Source organism: Amphiura filiformis, chromosome 18 (assembly GCF_039555335.1).
Source record: "Amphiura filiformis chromosome 18, Afil_fr2py, whole genome shotgun sequence".
In the NCBI taxonomy this organism is placed as follows: Eukaryota; Metazoa; Echinodermata; class Ophiuroidea; order Amphilepidida; family Amphiuridae; genus Amphiura; species Amphiura filiformis.
The window spans coordinates 52,220,660-52,243,293 of record NC_092645.1 but is presented as its reverse complement, the minus strand read 5'-3'; the positions used below and the strand labels follow the sequence as shown (position 1 = coordinate 52,243,293).

The 22,634-nt window shown below is 37.9% G+C and overlaps 1 protein-coding gene across 1 annotated transcript in view; it reads left to right on the top strand.

The window, feature by feature from the left end:
* LOC140138798 (otoferlin-like) overlaps positions 1–22,634 on the top strand; it is a 181,328-nt gene that overhangs the window by 38,488 nt on the left and 120,206 nt on the right. The window contains 8 exon segments of the mRNA XM_072160570.1: positions 2,433–2,619; positions 3,914–4,100; positions 4,978–5,195; positions 13,337–13,445; positions 14,026–14,312; positions 14,799–14,899; positions 16,115–16,211; positions 16,749–16,790. Of these exon segments, the coding sequence (XP_072016671.1) occupies positions 2,433–2,619; positions 3,914–4,100; positions 4,978–5,195; positions 13,337–13,445; positions 14,026–14,312; positions 14,799–14,899; positions 16,115–16,211; positions 16,749–16,790 (1,228 nt within the window).

Genomic DNA, 22,634 nt, shown 5'->3' with positions numbered 1-22,634 from the left:
TTTAAAACTCGCCCTCCCTCTGTGAACGATTCAAGTTGAATCTTTCTCAGAGGGTGTATGAAATTCAAATGGAGCTGCCTCCATTCCATTTGAAATGCACACTCCACCTGTAGAAGATATTTCCAAAATCTTCCACAGGGGTAGTGTGGATTTTAAATGGAATACCCCATTTGGCTGGAAAATGCACCTTAACTTCAATAGATAGTTATAAATGGTTCAAGCAGTGATTTTATCGAAATCAGGGCCCTAATTTAGCATCTGTTCATTGTCCATTTCAAGAACCTACTAGGGAATCCACCACAAGTGACAATGGAAAATGAGGATATACCAACTATATTTCATGAACTACCCATCAGAACAGATGCTTTTGATATGGAGGAATACCAGAAAGCAAAGATGGCTATTAAGGAAGGCAAGAGTTATGGAGAAGATGGTATTCCACCAGACGTGATCAAGAGATGCAATATTGACATAATCATACTTGATTTTTGCAATCAAGTACTACTAAACCGACAGAAACCTAACCAGTGGTCCATCTTGAACCTCATCCCAGTACCTAAGAGCGGCGATCTCAGCCTAACAGCCAACTACAGGGGAATCAGCCTAAGCTCAATAGTTGCTAAAACATTCAACAGGATGCTCTTGAACAGGATCAGACCACACCTTGATGATAAGCTCAGACAGAATCAATGTGGCTTTAGAGAAAAGAGATCGACCACTGAGCAGATTCTTGCCTTGAGAAGGATTATTGAGGGCATTGAAGAAAAGAACCTCTCTGCAGTGGTAACATTTATTGATTTCAAAAAAGCTTTCGATACCGTCCACAGAGGGAAAATGATCAAGATCTTGAAAGCTTATGGCATCCCAGATATCATTGTGAATGCAATTGAAGACACCTACCAGGGTACAGAGGCTAAAGTGACGACCCCAGATGGTGACACAGATGAATTTGAAATTTTAGCAGGTGTGTTACAAGGTGATACGCTGGCACCATATCTGTTCATCATCGTCCTAGACTATTGCCTCAGATCTGCAATAGACGGCAGGGAGGAGAGATAAGGCTTCACTATAAAACCTAGAAAAAGCCGACGAGTTGGTCCACTGAACATAACTGATCTTGACTTCGCAGACGACATTGCGCTACTATCTGATACTGCCAACCAAGCACAGGATTTACTGCTCAAAAACGTAGAAAACGCTGCACTGTGTGGGATTACACATGAATGCGAAGAAAACACAATTCATGGTGTACAACCATTCAACAGATGTTGAAATCCAAACCGAGGATGGCAGCTTCCTGGAAGAAGTAAAAGACTTCAAGTACTTGGGGTCGTGGGTCAGGAGTACTGAGCAAGACATCAGAGTAAGAAAGGCAATGGCATGGAAAGCTTGTAACAAGCTCAATAATATTTGGAAATCGTCTCTACCCAGACACCTGTGAAACCTGGACCATTACCAAGAAAATTGGCAAAGCAATGGATGGCTGCTATACAAGAATGTTAAGATCAGCACTAAATGTGAGCTGGAAAATGCATATGACCAATAAGGAATTGTATGGGGACATTCCACCTGTGACCTCAAAAATCAGCACAAGACGGCTACGGTTTGCGGGACACTGTAAGAGAGCCACAGGAAGGATTACATCTGATCTGGTAACATGGAAGCCCACCCAAGGAAAACGAACCAAAGGACGTCCCAAGAAGACCTTTGTGGACCTGCTTCAACAAGACACAGGATACACAGTGGCAGAAATTGAGACCAGCATGCAGGACAGGCGGTTATGGCGAGCCATCATTAATGCCCGACAGCAAGAGTCGACGGAGTAAGAGTAAGTAAGTAAGTAAGTTCATTGGCAAAAACAGCTGCAAATATCTCAGGCAAACTGTAAGGCCACATGTACATGCCTGTGTGTCCAGTTGTAAAACAGCCCTCAAACTATACTCCTAACTGTACCTCTTTCAGCAGAGCTGCCTTTCAGCAATTCTTCATAACATTTTCAGTCATTTAAATTGTTGAAAACTGATTTTCGATGCCAATTGTCACCCGACTTTCACAGCAAAATCAGAAGAGTTTTGTGCCTGGTCGGTGACAATAATTATATTCAAGAATATTACCATGGCAGGTATTTATGAAAAAATGTAACGGCAAGTTGATATGCCAGCGGGCAAGTTGCAAAATTGAGCAACTTGTCCAAGCTGAAACAGTGGACCAGTTGATATTTTTAAAAAAGTTACGGGCAAGCCCTGATGGATACCTTTATAAGTTAAAGTAGCAAGTTTTCGTTACTTTATTTATTTACCAACTTCCCTTCTTGGCACAGCTTTCTAACAATTTTCATAGAATTGGTGAATTTAAGGGATTTTTTAGAAACGGAAAACAAAATGGAATTTGACCTTTGATTTGGCACTCTATTTGTCCTTGCCTATTTTCAGAAACCTCCTACTCCCAGAAGGCATACCACGAGAGCGCCAGAGAGCCACCTTCAGTTTCCGTATCTACAAAGCCGAGGGTCTTCCTATCATGAACGCAGGGGTCATAGCCAGCGTAAAGAAGGCTATCACGGGGGAATTCAAGGACCTGGTGGACCCTTATGTACAGGTCTGGTTTGGAGGACAAACGGTGAGTGAATATTTATGATTTGTATATTAGCAGGTCAACGGTATTGTGTGTGTTTTTTAATGTGCTATTCCAGTTGAAATCCTTACACCCCCTATGGAAGGCAGGACTTTAATCAAGGAGTGTGAATTTTAAATGAGGTTATATGAATGGGTAACTGACTCTATTACAAACCTTTCTTGTGGGTCCACCTTAATTATGGGCCATGTAATTCTAGTCATAAATGTCATGCTGCACTTGTGCTTGCAAATTCCTTTTCCATTGCTGATTACAGATCACCCAACTGATAAAAGGCATGTGGTTAAGGGGGTACTACACCCCTGGTCAATTTTGTGCCTATTTTTGCATTTTTCTCAAAAATTATAGCGCATTGGTGACAGGTAAGATACGTATATTTTAGGGGCAAGGATTACAACTACTGTACTGTAAATTCAGCAACTCAAAGCAAGTAGTTATTGATTTATTGATCAATATGGGTTTCCCTCATTTTTGACTTTAACTCCACAACTGTTGTCTGTGCTGAAATAACATTTCCAGTGCAGTAGTTGTAGTCCTTGTCCCTATAATATACATATCTTACTTGTCCCCAATGCGCTATTTTTGAGAAAAATGCAAAAATAGGCACAAAATTGGGCAGGGGTGTAGTACCCCCTTAAAGAGATTATTGGGCTATTCCACTTGAAATTCATATACCCCTATGGATATCATGACCTTAATCTTCCACACAGGGGTGTGAATTTCAAATGGGTTACCGGACTCCATTTGAAATTCACACTCCCTGTGTGGGTGATAATGGTCATATCTTCCATAGGGGGGTGTATGGATTTCAGTGGTAATAGCTAATTTGCAGACTTCAAAAATGTTTTTTTGTAGAATCACTGCTGCTGCTAAAGGTCAGTGACCAGATTGACAGCCTCATCCCCCATTTTTGTTCATCAAAACTGAGATTTGGTATCAGAAGAAAGCTCATATTTTTCTCAATCCCCCAGTTCAATTTAACGCCTGAGAGATATTTTGTTTAAATGGTGTGAACAAAAATGTAATGATTTGTGGTTTTCACACCGGAAGTGTATGTAGTACTGTCCTATGGGGCATTGTTATACTTGTGTCTGCTTCTCATATCATACAATAGCTTTTTTAACAGTAGACCTCAATCTAAGGTAGAAAACAGAACATGAAGTATCAGACAAAGCCACTTTAAGACTTTATTTTTAAAATAAACACTGAAACTAATTTATATGTTTGTTTGTTTGTTTGTTTGTTTGTTTGTTTGTTTGTTTGTTTATAACTCATACAGTCCAAAACATCAGTCAAGAAGCACAAGTATGAACCGAAATGGAACGAACAAATCGTATTCAGCGAAATGTTTCCACCATTATGCAGACGAATCAAAGTGCAGCTGCGAGACAAAGATAGCGTGATAGATGATGTGGTGGGGACACACTTTATTGATCTGTCAAAGATCTCCAATGATGGACCTGAAGGTGGGTAATAATGGGTGCAGAGGGCTTAATCTTTTTAACATGAAATAGTCAATTTAATTGGAGTGGAGAGTTCTTATAAGGAGAGGGTCATAGATATGACTTAATTGGTAGGGCTCCTCATCCCTATTCCAAATGTATACCAATTAAATTACGTCTATGACCCTCTCCTTAATGCTCTGCGTGCTAGCCATGCGCTTCAACAGAAAAAGTTGAAATTTTGAAATATTTTCTCAAAATATCAAGAGCTATCTTAAGAACTACTGAACCAATACTAGGCTTGTTTGTACTCATTTTAATGTATTTTCCAAATATATCCAAATATGGTCATGAAAATTTACATTACTGATATTTTTGAATTTAAATTTTTTTTTTAAACTGGTCGTCTGCAGTCGACACCCGCGTGAAGAGAGTTAAGAACACTCCAAGATGGCGCTGTGTTATGGCCAGCAGAGAATGATGCAATACATGTACTAATCACTATGCAGAGGTATGTCGACCATGACATACGAAACTGTCCGGTCCGTGTCAAACCTGATGAATCTCTTCATGTCATATCCTGTTATTTGTGACAACAAGATTAAGGACTCAGTCACCCACCTTTGCACAGTATTTTGTGTGAGACCTGAGAGCATATCAGACACACCAAATTGCATTCTGAATGTGAGAAATGTCCTGATGATATCAAATGATTTTGATTGTTTTTTTTTTAATTTGCGATACAATACATATTATATTTATACAATTTGGTGTGTCTGATGTGCTCTCAGGTCCCACAAAAAATATGTGAATATCCCCTAACATTTGCAAATAATCAAGCCAGAACAGGTTTTCGACATCTAATAATTCTTTATCTTGCTTTTACTTTGTGTAACTCAAGGATTCCTGCCAACATTTGGACCCAGCTGGATCAGCTTGTACGGCTCCACAAGAGATTTCAGTAATCTAGACAGCAATCGCAAACTCAACGAAGGCTTCGGTGAAGGCTGCCAATATAGAGGGCGCATTTTGGTGGCCCTCAAGACAGACGTGCAAGACAGTCAACTCGAGTCGGGTGGCATTAGAGTTGATGTGGAACCAACGCTTCCAATTTCTGAGGTATGAGTTGCGAGGGTGGTTTGATTCAATGGAAAATCAATAGATTTTTTTATACTTGCTGTCAGTCGTGAGCACAGTCGCCAATGAGCTTGAACAGCTAGTTGTGTTACGCAAATCTCGAAGAATCTCATGGTTTCTCGCTCGCAATCCATGCCACTAGGAAGTTCGTTTGTTAAGATTTAGTTCAGATTCAGACATTTTCTTGTTTATTTTTTACTTTTCTTAACTATTTCTTGTCAATTTAAATAAAGATAAGTCAAGAAATAGTCAAGAAAATGTCAGAATCTTTAGAATAAATCTGGACAAATGAATTTCCTAGTGTGTACAATAATGTAGACAAAAACATGCCGAGCACTGGCAGACCTGAAAGATAAGGTGTGTACTGGCATCTGTTTTCAGAAAAAGCATTTCAAAGTCGTTTCAAAATTTCTGTTATAGAACCTAAAATTGTCCAAATTGGACTGATTTTGTAAGATTTTGCCATGAAAATACTAGGGCAAGGCTCCTGAAACAACTCGTGGATCCACTACAGTTTGATGAGCTCGTAACCGGCGGGCCTTATTACACCACGGATTAAATTCAATATATTTTCTTTTGAGAATTGTCTTGTGACAACTTGTCAGAAGTATCACAAATTATTGATTAAAGTCCTATACTTTAGGGAGGGCGAGTTAGCGCAACGGTAATTCCCTCGCTTTGCACCACTGAGGTCCCGGGTTCAAGCCCCGGCGCGGCCCGAGGACTCATGTGCACTTGGTTTCTCCCGATTCCATGCTCGCCGTCGCAGGTTTTCTCCGGGATCTCCGGGTTCGTCCTGCTTTCAAGAAATCGGTGATTAGTTGTTTGATTATCAAAAACTTCCTTCACCCAATGGAATTTGGGGAGCTGCACAGATAATTGGTGGATGTTACAATCTAAATGCGGATAAGTGTGCTGCTCGGCAGCAACCTAGTTGATGCGATCTGATTGTGATGATTCACCATTGCAGCGAAATTACAGCGCTTTGAGTCCTCTAAGATCTGGAGAAAGGCGCTTTATAAATCCAAAATTTATTTATTATTTATTTATTATACTTTGCCTACTTTATTTAACACAGGTCAACTATATCACTCTTAATGTGGGTTTATTTTCCAGCGTAGTGGTAAAAGCCTAACATTTCCCGCCAATTACGAGCTAATCAAAGTATACTGTTAGCATTATTCTGTATAAAGGCTAACCAAACAAACAGTCAAGTACTGAGGCTTGTGGATCAACGTTTAGGCGTTGTACATATGCTAACGCACAATAAATCACTGCACTTTTTTCTTTCTTTTTTCCATATGTTTAAGTTGATATTTTTTCATTCAAATTGCCACTTTTGTTCTTATTTTTCATTTTGTGTTGTACAGATGGAGGTAAGAAATTATGTACTATTTTGTATCATCATATTATTGTCCCAGTATAGTCCCAAATCTGATTTATGATATCCTATTCTCCTATTTCATTTTGAAGAATTCTGTTAAGGTTATACATCAATAATCTGAAGGGTCATTAGTCCGAAAACCCAAATAGCTTAGTTATAAACCCTAACTCTTATCCTAACCCTAATTATCACCCTAAACTTTAACCTAAGCCCTAACCTTAAACCTAACCCTAACCCTACACAAAACCTAACCATAACTCTAATCCTAACACTATTATCCTAACCCTAACCTAACCCTATTCCTAATGCTAAACATAACCCTAACCTTATCCCTATCCCTAATCATAATTTGAAATATCCTAAACCCTACAGTTAACCCGTTTTGGACTAATGACCCTTTGGATTAATGAGCTGTTCCTTCTTTTAAAAAGCTAAATATTCTGGTTGCCCCTTCCCCCTGCATTCTGTGAGATTCACCTGCAGCAGGATATTTTCCCCTGCATTCCTGCACTCTATGAAAAGCTATTGTATGATACTATTCCCCATTTCATTTTTGGCTGGTTGCACGACTTGGCGCTTTTTTAGCAGTTGACTACTAGTAGGGACTATCAAGACTTTTTGAGGTCAAACTTTAAACAAACGTCCACAGTAACTTGGGGAACACACCTAAAGTTCAAAGGTGTCCTGTAAACAAAAACCCTTTCATCAGGGGGTAGGGGTCAAAAAGTCTGATTAGGCTTGTAAAGAATTAGTTCAAATATCTGTCAAAGTAAATCTTTCGGGCTGGAATTTTCAACATTTTAAATTTATGTTAGAGGGAAGGAGAGGGGGGCAGCCTCCTAATGAAAGCAATTTCATTTATAGGATGTCATTGAACTTTTGAATTGTTCCCTTAGAGCCCACAGTAGGACCTATCCACCATTCCAGTTGCAATCCGCCCACCCCCGATGAAAGACATGACCTTAATCTCCCACACAGGGGTGTACATTTTAAATGGAGTCACCTATTCAGGCGACTCCATTTGAAATTCACGCTCCCTCTGTGAAAGATTAAGGCCATGTCTACCATAGGGGTGTATGGATTTCAACTGGAATAGACCAGTGGTATTGTTTCTTGCCTTCAGTTTTCACCCTCTTCGTTTGAAGCAACCTTTTTACAGAATACTTGGACATTCTTCTGCAATACTTTTCTCAAAAGTTGGCAGCTTCGATTTATCCCCTGATGGTCTTGTTTCTTTTTAGAACGCATGCACTTCAGATTTCGCATAATTTTGATTTAAAATTATTGTCACAATTCTTTTCTGTTTGACTTTTTACTGCTTTATCAATGGCAGGGATGAGATTTTTCAGCGGATCAGCTGAATTCAGCTCCAATTTTGGGTCTTTTTTTTGTTGCCAATTTCACACTTTTTTTCAGCTTTTTTTGTTCTACTTCAGCTTTTTTCAAGCAAAGCCACTCTCATGCCTGCAATGCGCTATTCCATTTAAAATCCACACACCCCTATGGAAGACATGACCTTAATCTTCCACACAGGGAATGTCAATTTCAAATGGGGTTACCTGAATGGGTGACTCCATTTGAATTTACACCCCCTGTGTGCGAGCTTGTCATGACTCTCATGAGGGTATAGATTGCAAATGGAACAGCCCAGTGTAAGATGTCTGTTGTAAAATAAATATTGTTGTTAGACAGGAAAAACCTTCTTTTGTGTCATTGGCCCCTGAACATGTATAAAGCAAAACTTCCTATATGTAACCTCTTGGCAGTTTTGTTTTAAACATGTTCAAGGGCCACAAGTACATAAGAGGTTTTTCATGCCCAAGGCGATATTTGAATCATTGAAAAATTCAAATGTTTCAAGTAGAGAAATCTTTTAATGAAATCTATTCAATCAAATTCCCACCCCGAAATTTGAAATATATAACAAATTGATGGGACTATACTGGGACAGTATAATAAATATACCTAGAAATGTACTGTTACAACTTGCTTACATGTAGTCATGCATTATGTTACAAATTAGAAATAGAAGAGAAACACACCAATTGAACTATACTCTGCCAAAAAAGTATCCGAACACTTATTATCTTAGACACTAAATCTAAATTGCTAATTGAAGTAGTTGATAGGTGGAGAATTTTGATCTGCATGCTAATGCTTTGATACCTTACACGGCATGATGAGATTGTATTCCACTAAGCTACACGCAGGCCCGTAACCAGAATTTTTTTTTTTGGGGGGGGCTGATTTTTCAAAACCAGACTTTTTTCCAAAATTTGGACCTTTTTTCCAAAATTTGGACCTTTTTGGACTGGGGGCGGATTTTGAAAAAGTGGACTTTTTCCCCAAAATTTGGACCTTTTTCGACCAAAAAGGCATAAAAAACCCATATTTTTCCCTCGCTATGCTCGCAAATGGGACTTTTTGCACATTTGGGGATGGGGGGGGGGTGGCTACCCCAGCCCCGTCTGACTACACATATTTGAATGACAAGTGGCCGAGTTTCAAAAAGTGACAAATTCAGATATTTCCTCCTTAAAGGCGATTTCTGCTACCTATTGTTATGGGTTCAAGTCTAACAGATGAACGATCACCCTGCTGTGAATTCAATGCAAATTTTTGTCCCCTTTTTATTCAAATTGCTATAAGTTAGGAACATAAAGTCGTATTGTACCAAATGAGGTATCAAAATACGCAGAATAAAATGCTCTATCTATCGACTACTTTATTTTGTAATTTAGTTTTTTTGTCTTTAAGAAATGGCTTTTGTTTTGTGTTCGGATACTTTTTTGGCACAGTATATTAAAAAAAACCAATGTGTTATCGTCAGATATAAATCATTTAGTATTTGAAATACTTCTTACATATTAAAGGGGTAAGAGTGTCAATTAATTGAAAATTGTGAAGCAGTTTGTTTGATTGTTTATTAATCTATTGAGTTTCCTTGATAAGTGAATGGATGCACAGTTCATAAAAGAGTATGTGGCATAAACCCCTTAAAGCCACAACGTACAATCTTAAGTTATAATATGAAATTGGTTAAATATTTTCAAACCTGATTTTTTTGCATATTTGTAATATTTACACATGTCCCAACTTGCACCTAAATGGAATTGGCCAAATTTGTTGTGTCTGTAGGTCAACAGAGCAAAGTTCAACATATTATGACTTTATGTCCTCCCATAGAACTGTATATGTTAAATGGCCAAAAGAACCAGTGGGATTTCTCTCACTTTACATTGTTATTTCCGCTTAAAATGGACAGCAACGATTCCCAGCAGTTATTACTAATATTATTTCAACATTTTGAATAGAGAATAATGAAATTAAAATTTGACTGAAATCGTACATGATGGCTTAAACTGCGCATGGCTAGTATTCTTGTAGGCTTTGGAATTTAGCAAATATTTCATGCGTGCTGGGCATAGGCTTCAACATAAAACATGTTTGAACTATTTTCTCAAAATATCAAGAGCTATGTCAAGAACCGCTGAACCAATTCCGGGGTTATGGTCATGAAAATATACAAAATGCTGCAGTCGACACCCATCTGTCAGCAATAATTGTGCATTGAGTAATTGACCCAACCAATTGACACCACTACCGCTGGAATATGGGAGTTATATTGAATCATATTTTTATTACTATGTAGACGCACAATATTCTGTAGAATTCTGTTTAAAAGCATACATGTGTACATCCATATCAAAACGATGCATTGTCGGTTGTTACATATAAATTCATTTCACATAATAGCTAGAACAAATACCAGACTCATCTCAGTGGAGGTCACTTCATTCATCCCCAAGTCACATGGTTTGGGAATTAGAACATTACTAAGTTAACCATGTGACTTTGGGATGATTTGAAGTGATTTCTGCTTGAGATAAGTCTGATATTTGTTCCTAGCTATTATGTGAAATGAGACACATGTAGCAGCCGACAAGTGCATCGTTTTGATATGGATGTACACATATGCCTAAAATAAGGGTTTTTTGACGAAAGAGACGAAAGGCAGACACCATCCACAAAAACATTACATTAGATTGGTCTTACAATAGGACATGTACATGTGTGACGTGTCATGTCAAAAGGAGACACTTTTGGGCAGGTTATCAATTTTCAGGTTTTTACATATCTTAAATATAGAGATATTTTGCTCCACAACACCATTTTCCCCAATGAAATCGGACATTCTTAAGCGAGGATATTGAGTTTGTAAGTTATGGTATTATAAAATTAGAAATTGAGATATCGGCCTTAAAAAATATTATTGACAATGTTGAGAGTAGGAATTACTTTGAAAAATATCTTAAAAAATACAAGATGCCAGTTATATTCCGGTCTGAAACTATCGGACAATATTTTTAACATTAATAACATCACAAATTCGCAACAAATCAAAATTGTGAAAAAATCACCCCGGGAAGATTTTTGGCCATTTCTCCATTTACAATCCTGCCCATGAAGTGTCTCCTTTTGACATGACACGTCACAATTGTTTGTACAATCGCACATTGCTCTAACTCCAAATAATGTGTTTGTGGAGGGTGCCAGGCTTTCGTCTCTTTCCTTGTAGATGAATTCAGCAGTTATACTTAGAGACTAGTAGAAAATCTCAAATTTGTGCATTAGTGTAAAATGGTTGAAGCATTTTTGAGTAAAAGTTGATAACATATAGGCAATCAAAAAAGGTGGCTATCACCCTCAAAATTACACTGGAAATGGTGTCATGTCTGGGGTTATTTTGAGGGTCTTTGACTCAAATTAAAATAATGTTTGACTACCACCTTTTTTTGATTCAGCAGGTCCAAATTAGTAAAGATGCCTAGGTTATCAACAAAATTTTACTAACAAATGCATTATGAAATCTGAATTACTGTAATCTTAGCCACTCACTTGCCTTTTGCTAGTTAAAGTGGATCTAGCGGGTAACTTGATATAGAAGAATACAGTTTATCAGCAACTTTTTTTATTTCTAGTTCTCGGCAATAAGCGACATCGGTATTACAAATTTCTAAAGCATTGTGGGATGGTTTTGGCAGTTTTAGGACACGTTGAACCATGACCTATTGGGGCAATTGCTTGAATTATTATTCATTTATTTATTATTTTAATAATATTATCATTATTATTGAAATATTTTTAAAAATTAATTTCCATTTTTTTATATTTATTTTCATTCTTGTAAATCATTTTTAACAATATTTTGTATGCACAAAAAATAATTTTCCTGATAGGTCAGAGTTCAACGTGTCCCAAAACTGCAAAAACTGTCCCACAATGCATTGCAAATTTTTTATGCCAATTTGGCTTATGCCCTAGCTGCATGTTGGGACTTTATGGTGGTAGGTACCTATAGCTGATTAAACTTAAGTATTATAAAAAATATGTGTTTATGTAGATATAATAATTGTAAAGACAAGCATATAATGAAAGCTCTTACAATATATGGGGGGGGGGTCGGAAATTTGAGTAAAATTTGTCACCCCTTTTTGGTGCTTCTTGGATGTTACAAGTCAAATTTCAGAATATATTCATAATAACCTCCGCGTATCACACATAAGTGCGTCCCAATCAAATTGCTCATTAGATTGATATACGCACACTGGCGCGGAGGTTATTGATATCCATCCTGCGTGTGATTACGCGATACAATGACTTCCGTGTGTGCGCATCTGTTGTGCCGGAACACTTCAGGCGCACGCAACTACCATATTTGCACATGGCGTGATTGCGCACTGCTGTAATTGGTAAGTCAATTTTAGCCTGTTCAATTTTTTTTAAGGGCGAAATATAAGTTGTGATAAAAATTGTTTATTTCAACAAATTTCAGAGAATAAAATCTTGAGATTTGTTCGATTGATGAGTTAAAAATGATGGTTATGAATTCGATTAATAACTTTGCATCAGTTATATGTCGGGCATTGTGAAAAATCTAAACATTTTGCTTTGGACCTCGGAATATCCTCGGTTCCAAAGGCAAAATGTTTAGATTTTTTCACAATGCCCTCCAAATAACTGATGCACAGTTATTAACCTATAATTATAGTTATTATAAACAGAAACATTCTGTGGTTTTGATATTGTTTATTTCCTTGCTATTTATTGCCTGTTACCTGAATGGGTGGCTCCATTTGAAATTCACACTCCCTGTGTGGAAGATAAAGGTCAAGTCTTCCATATGGATTTGAATGGATTTCAAATGGAACAGCCTATTCATTCCTAGTTGGAAAAGCAGTAAATCCATTATAACCTGTTGTTTGTCAATAGATAATTTCCATGGTCCATATTTCAAACTAAAGATTTCACGAGAATTCAACAACTGTTGCCACACACAAACCTAGTTCCTGCATTAACCCCCATCCCCTTTATCAATGTTGATGTGGGCAATGTCATTGGCATTATTACCTTGTTCCCCAACATTGAATATGAGGGATGGTGAAGGAATCTGATGTCAATGTTTGCACAGTATTTTTCATCAGCTTTTCATCCCAGCTAGATACACTTTAAGTACATATCATTAGATTTATTCGAATTACTTTCAAGACAACATTGCAGCATGGATCAAGTTCAACAAATTTTGTGGCAACTATTTTCTTTTTTGGATTGTAGCTTTGCTGATTTACAGCAAGTTTGTAGTAGATTATCATGTCTTCAATCATTAATTGTTAGTTATGTCATTTACTTGTGACCTTAAAGAAATCAAACAGCGGTTATTATTTTGCATTTTATACAGCATGCTGCGGGAAGGAGGGATGACTATTTCTTCTTTGGCACCGTGTTTTCAGCTACCATGATAGAGAAAGATTACAGTGAGAAACCTGTCAGCTTTGAATTTACTATAGGTGAGAATAAAAAGAAGAGTATTGCATAGGGTAGTTATTTAAGGCCCCATTTAGGCCTGTATGCCGGGGGGGGGGGGGCTGGATCCCCACTCCGAAAAAAGTTTTTTACATGTTTTTGGTTAAAAAAGGTCCAAAGTCCACTTTTCAAAATTACCCCCCCCCCCCAACTTATAAAAAAAGGTCCACTTTTTCTAAATCAGCACCCCCACCCTTGAAAATAATCCTGCGTACGGGTCTGGCGCCATTAATTTTGTCTCAAAGCTCCTCTGATGTTCAAACTCTATTGTGTGATGCCATATAATTATATAATTGATTTACGACCGATTGGAATGATTTTTTTTGTAATATTGCGCAAAATGTTCCTGGTGGGTTCACTTGGGATATTATGTGGTACGCATGCTCGTCACGAAAAACGTCGAAAAATGGTTGAATTTTGACCTGGCGTCAAGTTCCGTCAACGACGTCTTTAGGAAAAGGGTTACATTTTAAGAGTAAACTTCGATGATTCATAGGGGGGGGTGTATGGATTTCAACTGGAATAGCCCATTTTTGTTAACGTCTCGTCAATTGTTCTTGCTAGGTAACTATGGTAACACCCTTGATGGGCAGAACATCCATGCCAGGCCGCAAGCTGCTAGCGACAGTGACGAAGAAGCGGAACTTCTACCAAAAAATGCAGAAAAACCCGGTGAGAATGACACCCACTTGTCAGGCACACCTGCCGTGAAACCGGAGACTGTCGACAACAACTACTGGTATCTGCCGTTCGAGGAGAATAAACCTATGGTCTACATGAAATTCAACACTGAGGATCATAGGAGACGATTTTACAATCAGAACATACTGTACAAGATTATCAACATGCTAGTAAGTAAAGTATTGCATCACTTCCTGTTGATCTAAAGGTAACATATACCGTAAAGATTCGCCTAATGGTGCACTTGGACTCCATTTTGGGGTAAATTTCACTTCCAAACAGCTCCCACATACCTCTGAAATCCCAACATGTATTAAGGGTCCGTGCCCTTATTTGCAGGTGGGAATTTTACGGGAGTGCACTTTTAGGTTGTGCCTTAAATTCCACTGATGTCAAGTGAGCTCATAGCGCCATTAGGCGAATCTTTACGGTATGTGTACATCCATATTATGCACTTGTCGGCTGCTACATATGTCTCTTTTTACATAATAGCATGGAATAAATACCAGACTCGTCTCAAATGGAGCTCACATCAAATCATCCCTAAGTCACATGGTTTAGGGATGTTCTCTGTATTCCTAAACCATGCAGTTTAGATTAATATTTTCACAGGTTTTATAGAACATTTTCTAATTTTGTTTTTAAATTTTTTGTAGGAAAGTGGACTTGCAGAAATCAACGAGAAAATTGCCAAAGAGAGGTCACGACCTGATAAAGACTTCCGCAAGTTACTAGTGGAATTTGCCTACCAGTGTGGGTAAGTGACTCGATCAAGCTCACATTTCTAATGTGGCCAGGGTTGTAGCTAGACCAAGATGAGTGCCGGGCTCCAATTAGAGCGCTAGCTCAGGGCACAATCTTGGTATTTTTGTTGCTCTTGATGATATGATAAAAATTTATTTTATTAAAAAAAGAAATGTGCCAGGCGGCCAGCGTCAGTCCGGCGCCACCCACCGTAGCTACAACCCTGAAGAGGCCCCTTGCCCTCTTTATGCTCTGATAGTATACAAATATTGACTGTCTACAGTGGCGTAGCCAGGATTTCGGAACCGGGGGACACAAGTTGTAAATTTACCGACGGTAATATTTTTTGCTGACAGAAGTTGTGATTTATTGCCCCAATTTTTTTTCGATGGTTTGAAAAAGTGAATAGTGAAGGTTATGGCGCTAGCAACCGAAAAATACGATTTTTCCCTTTTTTTCACCGCCGTGCAAAAAAAGTAGAAAATTGGTCCATTGTTCACCAACACCTTCCGTCTACCAACGGCCTGAGATGAACCAACGGCCATCATGAGCGGGGGGAACCGGCCCCCCTGGCCCCCCACTGGCTACGCCACTGACTGTCTGGTCAAAATAATATCATGAAAGAAAGATGGAGGGGAAAGATGAAAGACAGCTTATGGAAGGAAATAAAACAAGATAGTATTCCGACCATTTCACAAATTTACGACAGGTAAAAAATATTTGATATCACTCATACAGGGTTTGTTTTTTTCTTTGCAAAATAGCAAAAACAGTGATTGATGACTATTTAACAATGTCAAAATAAGTACCCACCCAAAATGACTTTATGGAACATATTTGGTACTTAAAATTACTAGTAGGACATACATTTTTTTATCAACATAATACCATGTTTTGCTGTGACATACGTTACATTTTGGGATCTACTCATTAACTACATTGGCAAATTTGGGTCGATCCTTCATGTAATTATTTCATGTAATCTAATCCTAACTCTAACCCTAACCCAAACCCTAAGCCTAATCCTAATCATAACCCTAATCCTAATCCTAACCCTAAACTAACCCTAACCTTAACCCTAACCCTAATTTCGTGTAAAATTACATGAAGGAATAACCCAAATGTGAGAGTCAGTGCAAGGCCTGGTGCAGGCACACTACAGAGAGGCTGATGGTAAAAATATCAATGGCAAAAGTTGTCAATTTTTATTAATTTTGTACTCAATCAGGAACTATGCGAAGCTTACCAAAGGAACTGGAGGCGGAGCCAACGCAGGGAAGACCAAGCTGGACAAAGAACGGCACAGGTGGTTAATCAACGAAATGGTAAGATTCTAGTATGTCTAGCTTTAATTGAATTTGTGTATTTTTAGAATGTTGTCCTAGCAGAACCTGATGATGTCATCTCAACAGCTTACAAATACATCAGCAGGTGCCTGTCTCAGCAAGATCAATATGCGTATACATTTAAGGATAGATCCTGGTTCTGCTCTAGCTGCATCTGCAAAAAGCCTTGTTTGAATTGACAACTTGCTGTAAAGTAGAAGTTTGTTCTTTTTTTTAAAGTTACAGTTCAGACGTATATTGCAACAAGCTGCTAGGCTACAGGCTTGCTAGTGAATATGCCCCCTCTGAGCATTTTCTGTAGGCATACAGATATAGATCGTTTCTCTAGCCAGTATCATCCGAGGTTTACACACCAGTGTTTAAAGTTAGTTTAATGTAGATAAAAAAAATAATCTTTCTTAGATACTAAAACTTGGCAGTCATTTATTCAGTTTCACAGTGTAGATGTGTAATACAAGTCAAGGCACCAGAACTATGAAGCAACTGACATATAACATAAAATATTTTTACTTACAGTCAGAGCTGCAAAATGCTGTCAACAAATTCTTGAAAATTTTCGTAAGACATTACGCATAAAGTTGCAAAATCGTACTCCTAATGCTTTATTAACCACTTTTAACCACTTTTTACTATGAAATATTTTGATTAGTAGAGGAGTTTAAAAAAAAGCTTTGCTAAAAAATGGAATGTGCAAGGTTAACCCATTTTTAAAAAAATGGGCTATTCCAGTTGAAATCTACACTACCCCTTTAAATGATTTTGGAAAATATCTTCCACAGGGGGAGTATGAATTACAAATAGAATGAATACATTAAGCAGCTCCATTTGAATATTATACACCCTCTGAGAAAGATTCAGCCTGGATCTCCCACAGAATGAGGGTGAGTTTCAAATGGAGCTGCTAATGTGTTGATTCCATTTGAAATTCATACTCCCCCGTGTGGAAGATATTTCCAAAATCTTCCACAGGGGTAGTATGGGTTTTTAATTGAATGGCCCATATAGGGGTACAGATGTGAAATAGGCTGTGTTAACAGCATGCACATATGTTATGTAATCACAAATGTATATGACAATGATTTTAAATATGATTTAACATACTTGTGGATGATAGGGAGATTTTGGTACATTTTTTTTCCAGATGTTTGAGGGAATTTCGCTAACATTTACAAAACATTGTACAGGCTGTATCAAAATGTTTGGTACCCATTGTTTTTGGTGTTTATTGACAAGCCTGCTTCTTCAATATACAACATTGAATCCTCTTGAAATGCCCAGGATTTATAGTTTTATGACCTTTCATAACATTTATCTATAAATAAGGTAGCTCCTATGTTGTATTTTGTTGTGGTGGTCTTGTCCATAATAACTGGAAACTGATGGGTACCAATTATTTTGATACACCCTGTATATTGATCCCCTAACCCAGCACAAGTCCAAACCCATTGTAGCAGTGGGCTATTCTATCTGAAATCTACACTGCCCCTGTGGATGACATGGCATTAATCTCCCACACAGGGAGTGTGAATTTCAAATGGGGATACCTGAATGGGTGACTCCATTTGAAATCTACACCCCCTGTGTGGAAGATTAAGGTCATGTCTTCCATAGGGAGTAATGGATTTCAACTGGACTAGCCCATTGCCTTTGGAGTTACAATGGCTTGTGATGCATCATAATGCTCTGTGAAATGAATCCTTGCTCTGATATAATTTTAAAAAAATGTTATGTCTCAAAGCAAATGGCAGTTTCAAACATTAATGCGGAATATTATGTCATTTGCGAGTGTTCAAAAGTACACAGCATAAAATTGTGGTTCATTTACACAATTGAAGTACAAATCTCAATTGTTTCATAGCTAAACAATGCGCGTATCGATTCAATTGTCTTCAAATATTTCTCAGAATTCCATATTTTGCAGGAAAAATTTCTTTTTTTGAGCATTTTCAGTGTTTTTCACTATAGGTTAGTTTCGGGTCAGCAAACTAAAAGGAAATAAAAAATGAATTTGCTGTTATAGCTGAAATGGACGCGCTAAGAAAAACGAACGCACAATGGGGCTTTGAGATATAGCATTTTTTAAGCTTATTAATGGATACATACTAACAATGAATGACATCTCTCAGAACAAGCTTGCATGGGAGGCACGCATGTTTATTAAACAAAATAAACTAGCAGATCGGCGCCAGCAACAGTCCCAATCCCAGTTTATGGTCACCGACTACAAAGGCCCCGAGATGCACGGCAGTGACTACATTGGCTACTACAAAGCGGGCGATGATCAGGTATTGGTTGTTGAGTTTGTAAGATCTATGGATTGGACTATTCTAGATGGAATTCATACACCCTGTATGGAAGACATGGCTTTAATCTCACACACAGGGGGTGTAGACTTCATATGGAGTCGCCCATTCAAGTGACTCCATTTGAAATTCACACTCACTGTGTTGGAAGCTTAAGGTCATGTCTTTCATAGAGGGTGTGTGGATTTTAACTGGAATAGTCCATACCAACCAAGGAATTTAGATAGCAGAAGGCAGGCTCCATATTGCTTTTTGTGGAAAGCTATAGGATATCTGCCATACTGGGTTGTCATGCATGGGACCTTAATAGTGTACCTCCAAGGATTCTCAGCATAATTTGATGAACCAAGTTTTGGTGTCTTAGTTATTAAGCATGGACAAGCGACATGGTAGTTTTTTAACCCCCTGAGCACTACCTGCCGATCTAACATTGCCTCTGATTGGTCAGTTACATGATATCTTTATTTTAATCACCAATCAGAATAGAGCTTTGCAAATAATTCATCACAGTTTTTTTGCATGGTGAAATTATTCTAATAAGGTTGCTGATTGGTGCAATTGATAATGAAAACTTCTTTTTGACCAATAGGCAGGCAGTTCTCATGGTAACTTGCATCATAAAAAGTGCAATGAAACACATACTCCTGGAGAGGTTCTTTGTAGAAAGGTGGGAACAATATAGGCTGTAATATTTTTATGGTTCAGATGTGCAATGGGATGCCAAATTCAAAAATATTTCCACCAGAACTCTGAAAAAATATGCTCTTGTTTTGGTGTTTTGAACCATTTTAAGGAAAATTAATAGTTAAATTTTTTTTTAATCCAGACATTAGGTTTTTTGGTCACTCCTTATTCAATTGGCTATGATTTTGGTTATCCTAATTCTAACAGATATCAAGAAACCTCTAAGCACATGCTAAAAAAATCTTAAGGTGTTCAATTGGAGGTACACTCTTATCCCCACAACAAGTGACAAGCCTACGTAAACATGACAGAATTGGTCTTCTTTGTAGGTTTCAGACATAGATAGATTGCTTTAGTGTGTCTTGTCTCAAGTTGAGAGTAATGCCACATTGGATTTTGCTGTGGTAGATTTGAATTGGTGCATTTATGCGGTTGCGTCGCCAGCGTACAGGCAAATTGCCCTTCTACGCATGTGCACATGCCCTGCAGGATTAAGTTAGCGTGCAAGGTTTCAAATCTGCCACTGAAGTCCAACATGGCGTTACTCTTAACTTGAGATGAGACAGACTATAATCCTTTTACTTTGTCTTTCTATATCAGGTCAATGAAAGTTGATTGCAAGATTCTTGTATGTTTCATTTACTGGTGATCTAGTACTACTTTTTCTGTTTCTTTTTTAATAAGTCAATATTTCTGTACAGTCTTAACAAAAGGGAGAAATGGCAATATTTACTAAAAGGAATGTGCAAAACCAGAAAAACCAGAGAACATATCTTACACTTCTGACGTCCCATAATGCATTTCTCCCATTTTAATTTTCTGTACTGATTTCTTAGTGCAACATGCGTCGATCGTGACAAAAAGTTCCTCAATGAACAAAGCACATCCAGATCTTCTTGCAAAATATATTTATTTCTTGACTATCGATCCATATTTAGCCTGTCTATTCTCAAAATAAAAACAAAAGGAATCTGTACAAAGTAATAGGAGTATCATTTTAATGAAATGAGGTGATGTATCATGTTGCAAAGGATTCTGGGAAGGGTAAGAATTCTTCTCTGCTGTAAAACATTCAATCCCAGATATTTTCATAGGCAGTGGGTAGAGTGGAAAAAACAAAACGTAATGATCTGAGTACCATTTGCTTATATTTTTTTAATTTAAAAAGTTTTACTTGCATGTTTAATTCTTGCCAAACTGCGCCAAATTTTTAAAAATCAAATAGTGCTTTTGATAATTAAATTCTAGTATAGTGCTATGATACAATGATGAAGTAGGCAAGTAAATGTGTAGAATGAAAGATGGGAATGGATGTTGAAATCCTGTGAGGGCAAAGGGTGCTATTTGACAAAAGAGAGATGCAGTCCCCATCTCCCCTATCGATGAAACAGTAATCTTGCTTTTGACCTTCATTGACCTGCTGGTCTGGTCAGATCACGAGGGGAAAACTTTGGGTAATCACACACATACAGGTGGCTATTTACCACGCAGCTATATCATATTCAAGAAATTTGGATTTGGCTTTTAGAGAAAGGCTCATCAGCTTTGCTGTGGGTCATTTCACATTTCTACTGGAACAAATATTCCACACTCACACACACCCCTACGTGCAGTCGCCGTCAAATGTGGACGCTGTTTAGGACTATGCAAACATGGACGATCGAATCCGTACTCAATCAACATACCGAGGCCATTTTTCGCCATTTTTGTGATATGGAATTTAACCTTGTAACTGCCGACGTTATCTCTTACATAATGATAGTCGTTTGCAGACCTACACTAACCGAGGACGGTCCCCCATTGCCGAGTGGTGCGCGTTTGGAATGTAGAGTGTGTGGGTGTGTCCTCGATTGAAGGCGATTGCACATGCACCCCCACATTCACTCAAACACACACATCCAAAAACACTCAAATACACACATGGGAAGAACTACTTAAGAAATTCAAGTACACTAACGGGATTGCCTAATTTTTTTGTCTCCTCGTGTCTGATTGAATGGGCAGAGAAACAAGTCCTGTAATTTATTCTTAGTTCTTGCTTCACCTCGAGATTGGTGGGTATTGTGATGGTCTTAATATCGAATTGTCCGCATATGCTTACCTAATCCCGCAGAGCGTATACGTACACATAAAACGTTTGTCGGCACACTTGCGACGCAGATGCCTAAAATGTCCCTACCAAACTCGAGGTGATCGATACAAAATGTATTTTTTAAGACTTTGCGGTTGATTGTGGTTTGACTTGCATTATAACTTGATTTGCGGTGCTGGCTTTGTATATCAGAATTGGTTCCAATAAATGGGCTATTTACAGTTGAAATCCATACACCCCCTGTAGAAGACATAACCTTAATCTCCCACACAGGGAGTGTGAATTTCAAATTGGGATTACCTGTATGGGTGACTCCATTTGAAATCCACACCCCTGTGTGGGCGATTAAGGTCATGTCTTCCATATGAGATGTATGGATTTCAACAGATATAGTCCAGTGTAATTTTGAATACGAGGACATTATGAATGATGAAATGGGGATCTTTTGCTCAATTTCTGGCTAGCAATTCTTATATTAGAGCTGTTGTCGACAAAACTGAAATAGATGATGTACACGTATAACATGGTCTCTGAACTTAATATTCTGACTTTATGGATGTGTTGCTTTGTCGACAACCTGCCGACGCCGGATCTTAAGATTTGAAGATTGTCGACAATAAAAGTACAAATCGACAACAGCCCTATCTTATATATATATTTTTTTTTTAATTTGACAATTAAGATCTTCTTTTGAGAAGTGTTCATTGCTAAATGGGCAAAATGATACTATGTTTTTACTATATGCAGTGGATTGATGTACTAAAACATGTGAATACTGGTACTTAACATTCTAAACATGTCAGAGTGTTTCTGACACAAGTTTGCCAGTTGTATAGTGTGTGTAGCCCCAGCTGGGTGTTCTCAACTTTGGTTTGGGTATAGATGTGCAGCTGGGACTCTGAAAACTGCCAGATTAGAAGAAAACAGACCCAAAATTATACCAATTTTTGGACAATTGAACAAATTTTACTAAAAAAACAATGAAAAATTTGCACTTTTTCAAGACAATTTTGAAAAAAAAACCTACAATTTCATGAAATTGAGGGCTATCAATGAAATAAGATGGCTGAAAATGCACCCTGAATCTGCCGCATATCTCAGTACCCTCATTTCCCTAAGAACCCTCATCACCCATCGTGCCCATGGCACATTGCAGTAAATTGTTTTGTTTTCTGTGCCCACACAGTTGTAATTTTTGTAATTGACTTGATGTATTTGTACTTGTCATATGACCTTTCTTCAGTGAAATTGAAGTGTAGCAATGTCTGTATGTTTGACTTGAAAATGTTGTATTAGAATGTTGACATTAATATTGTTGTAATT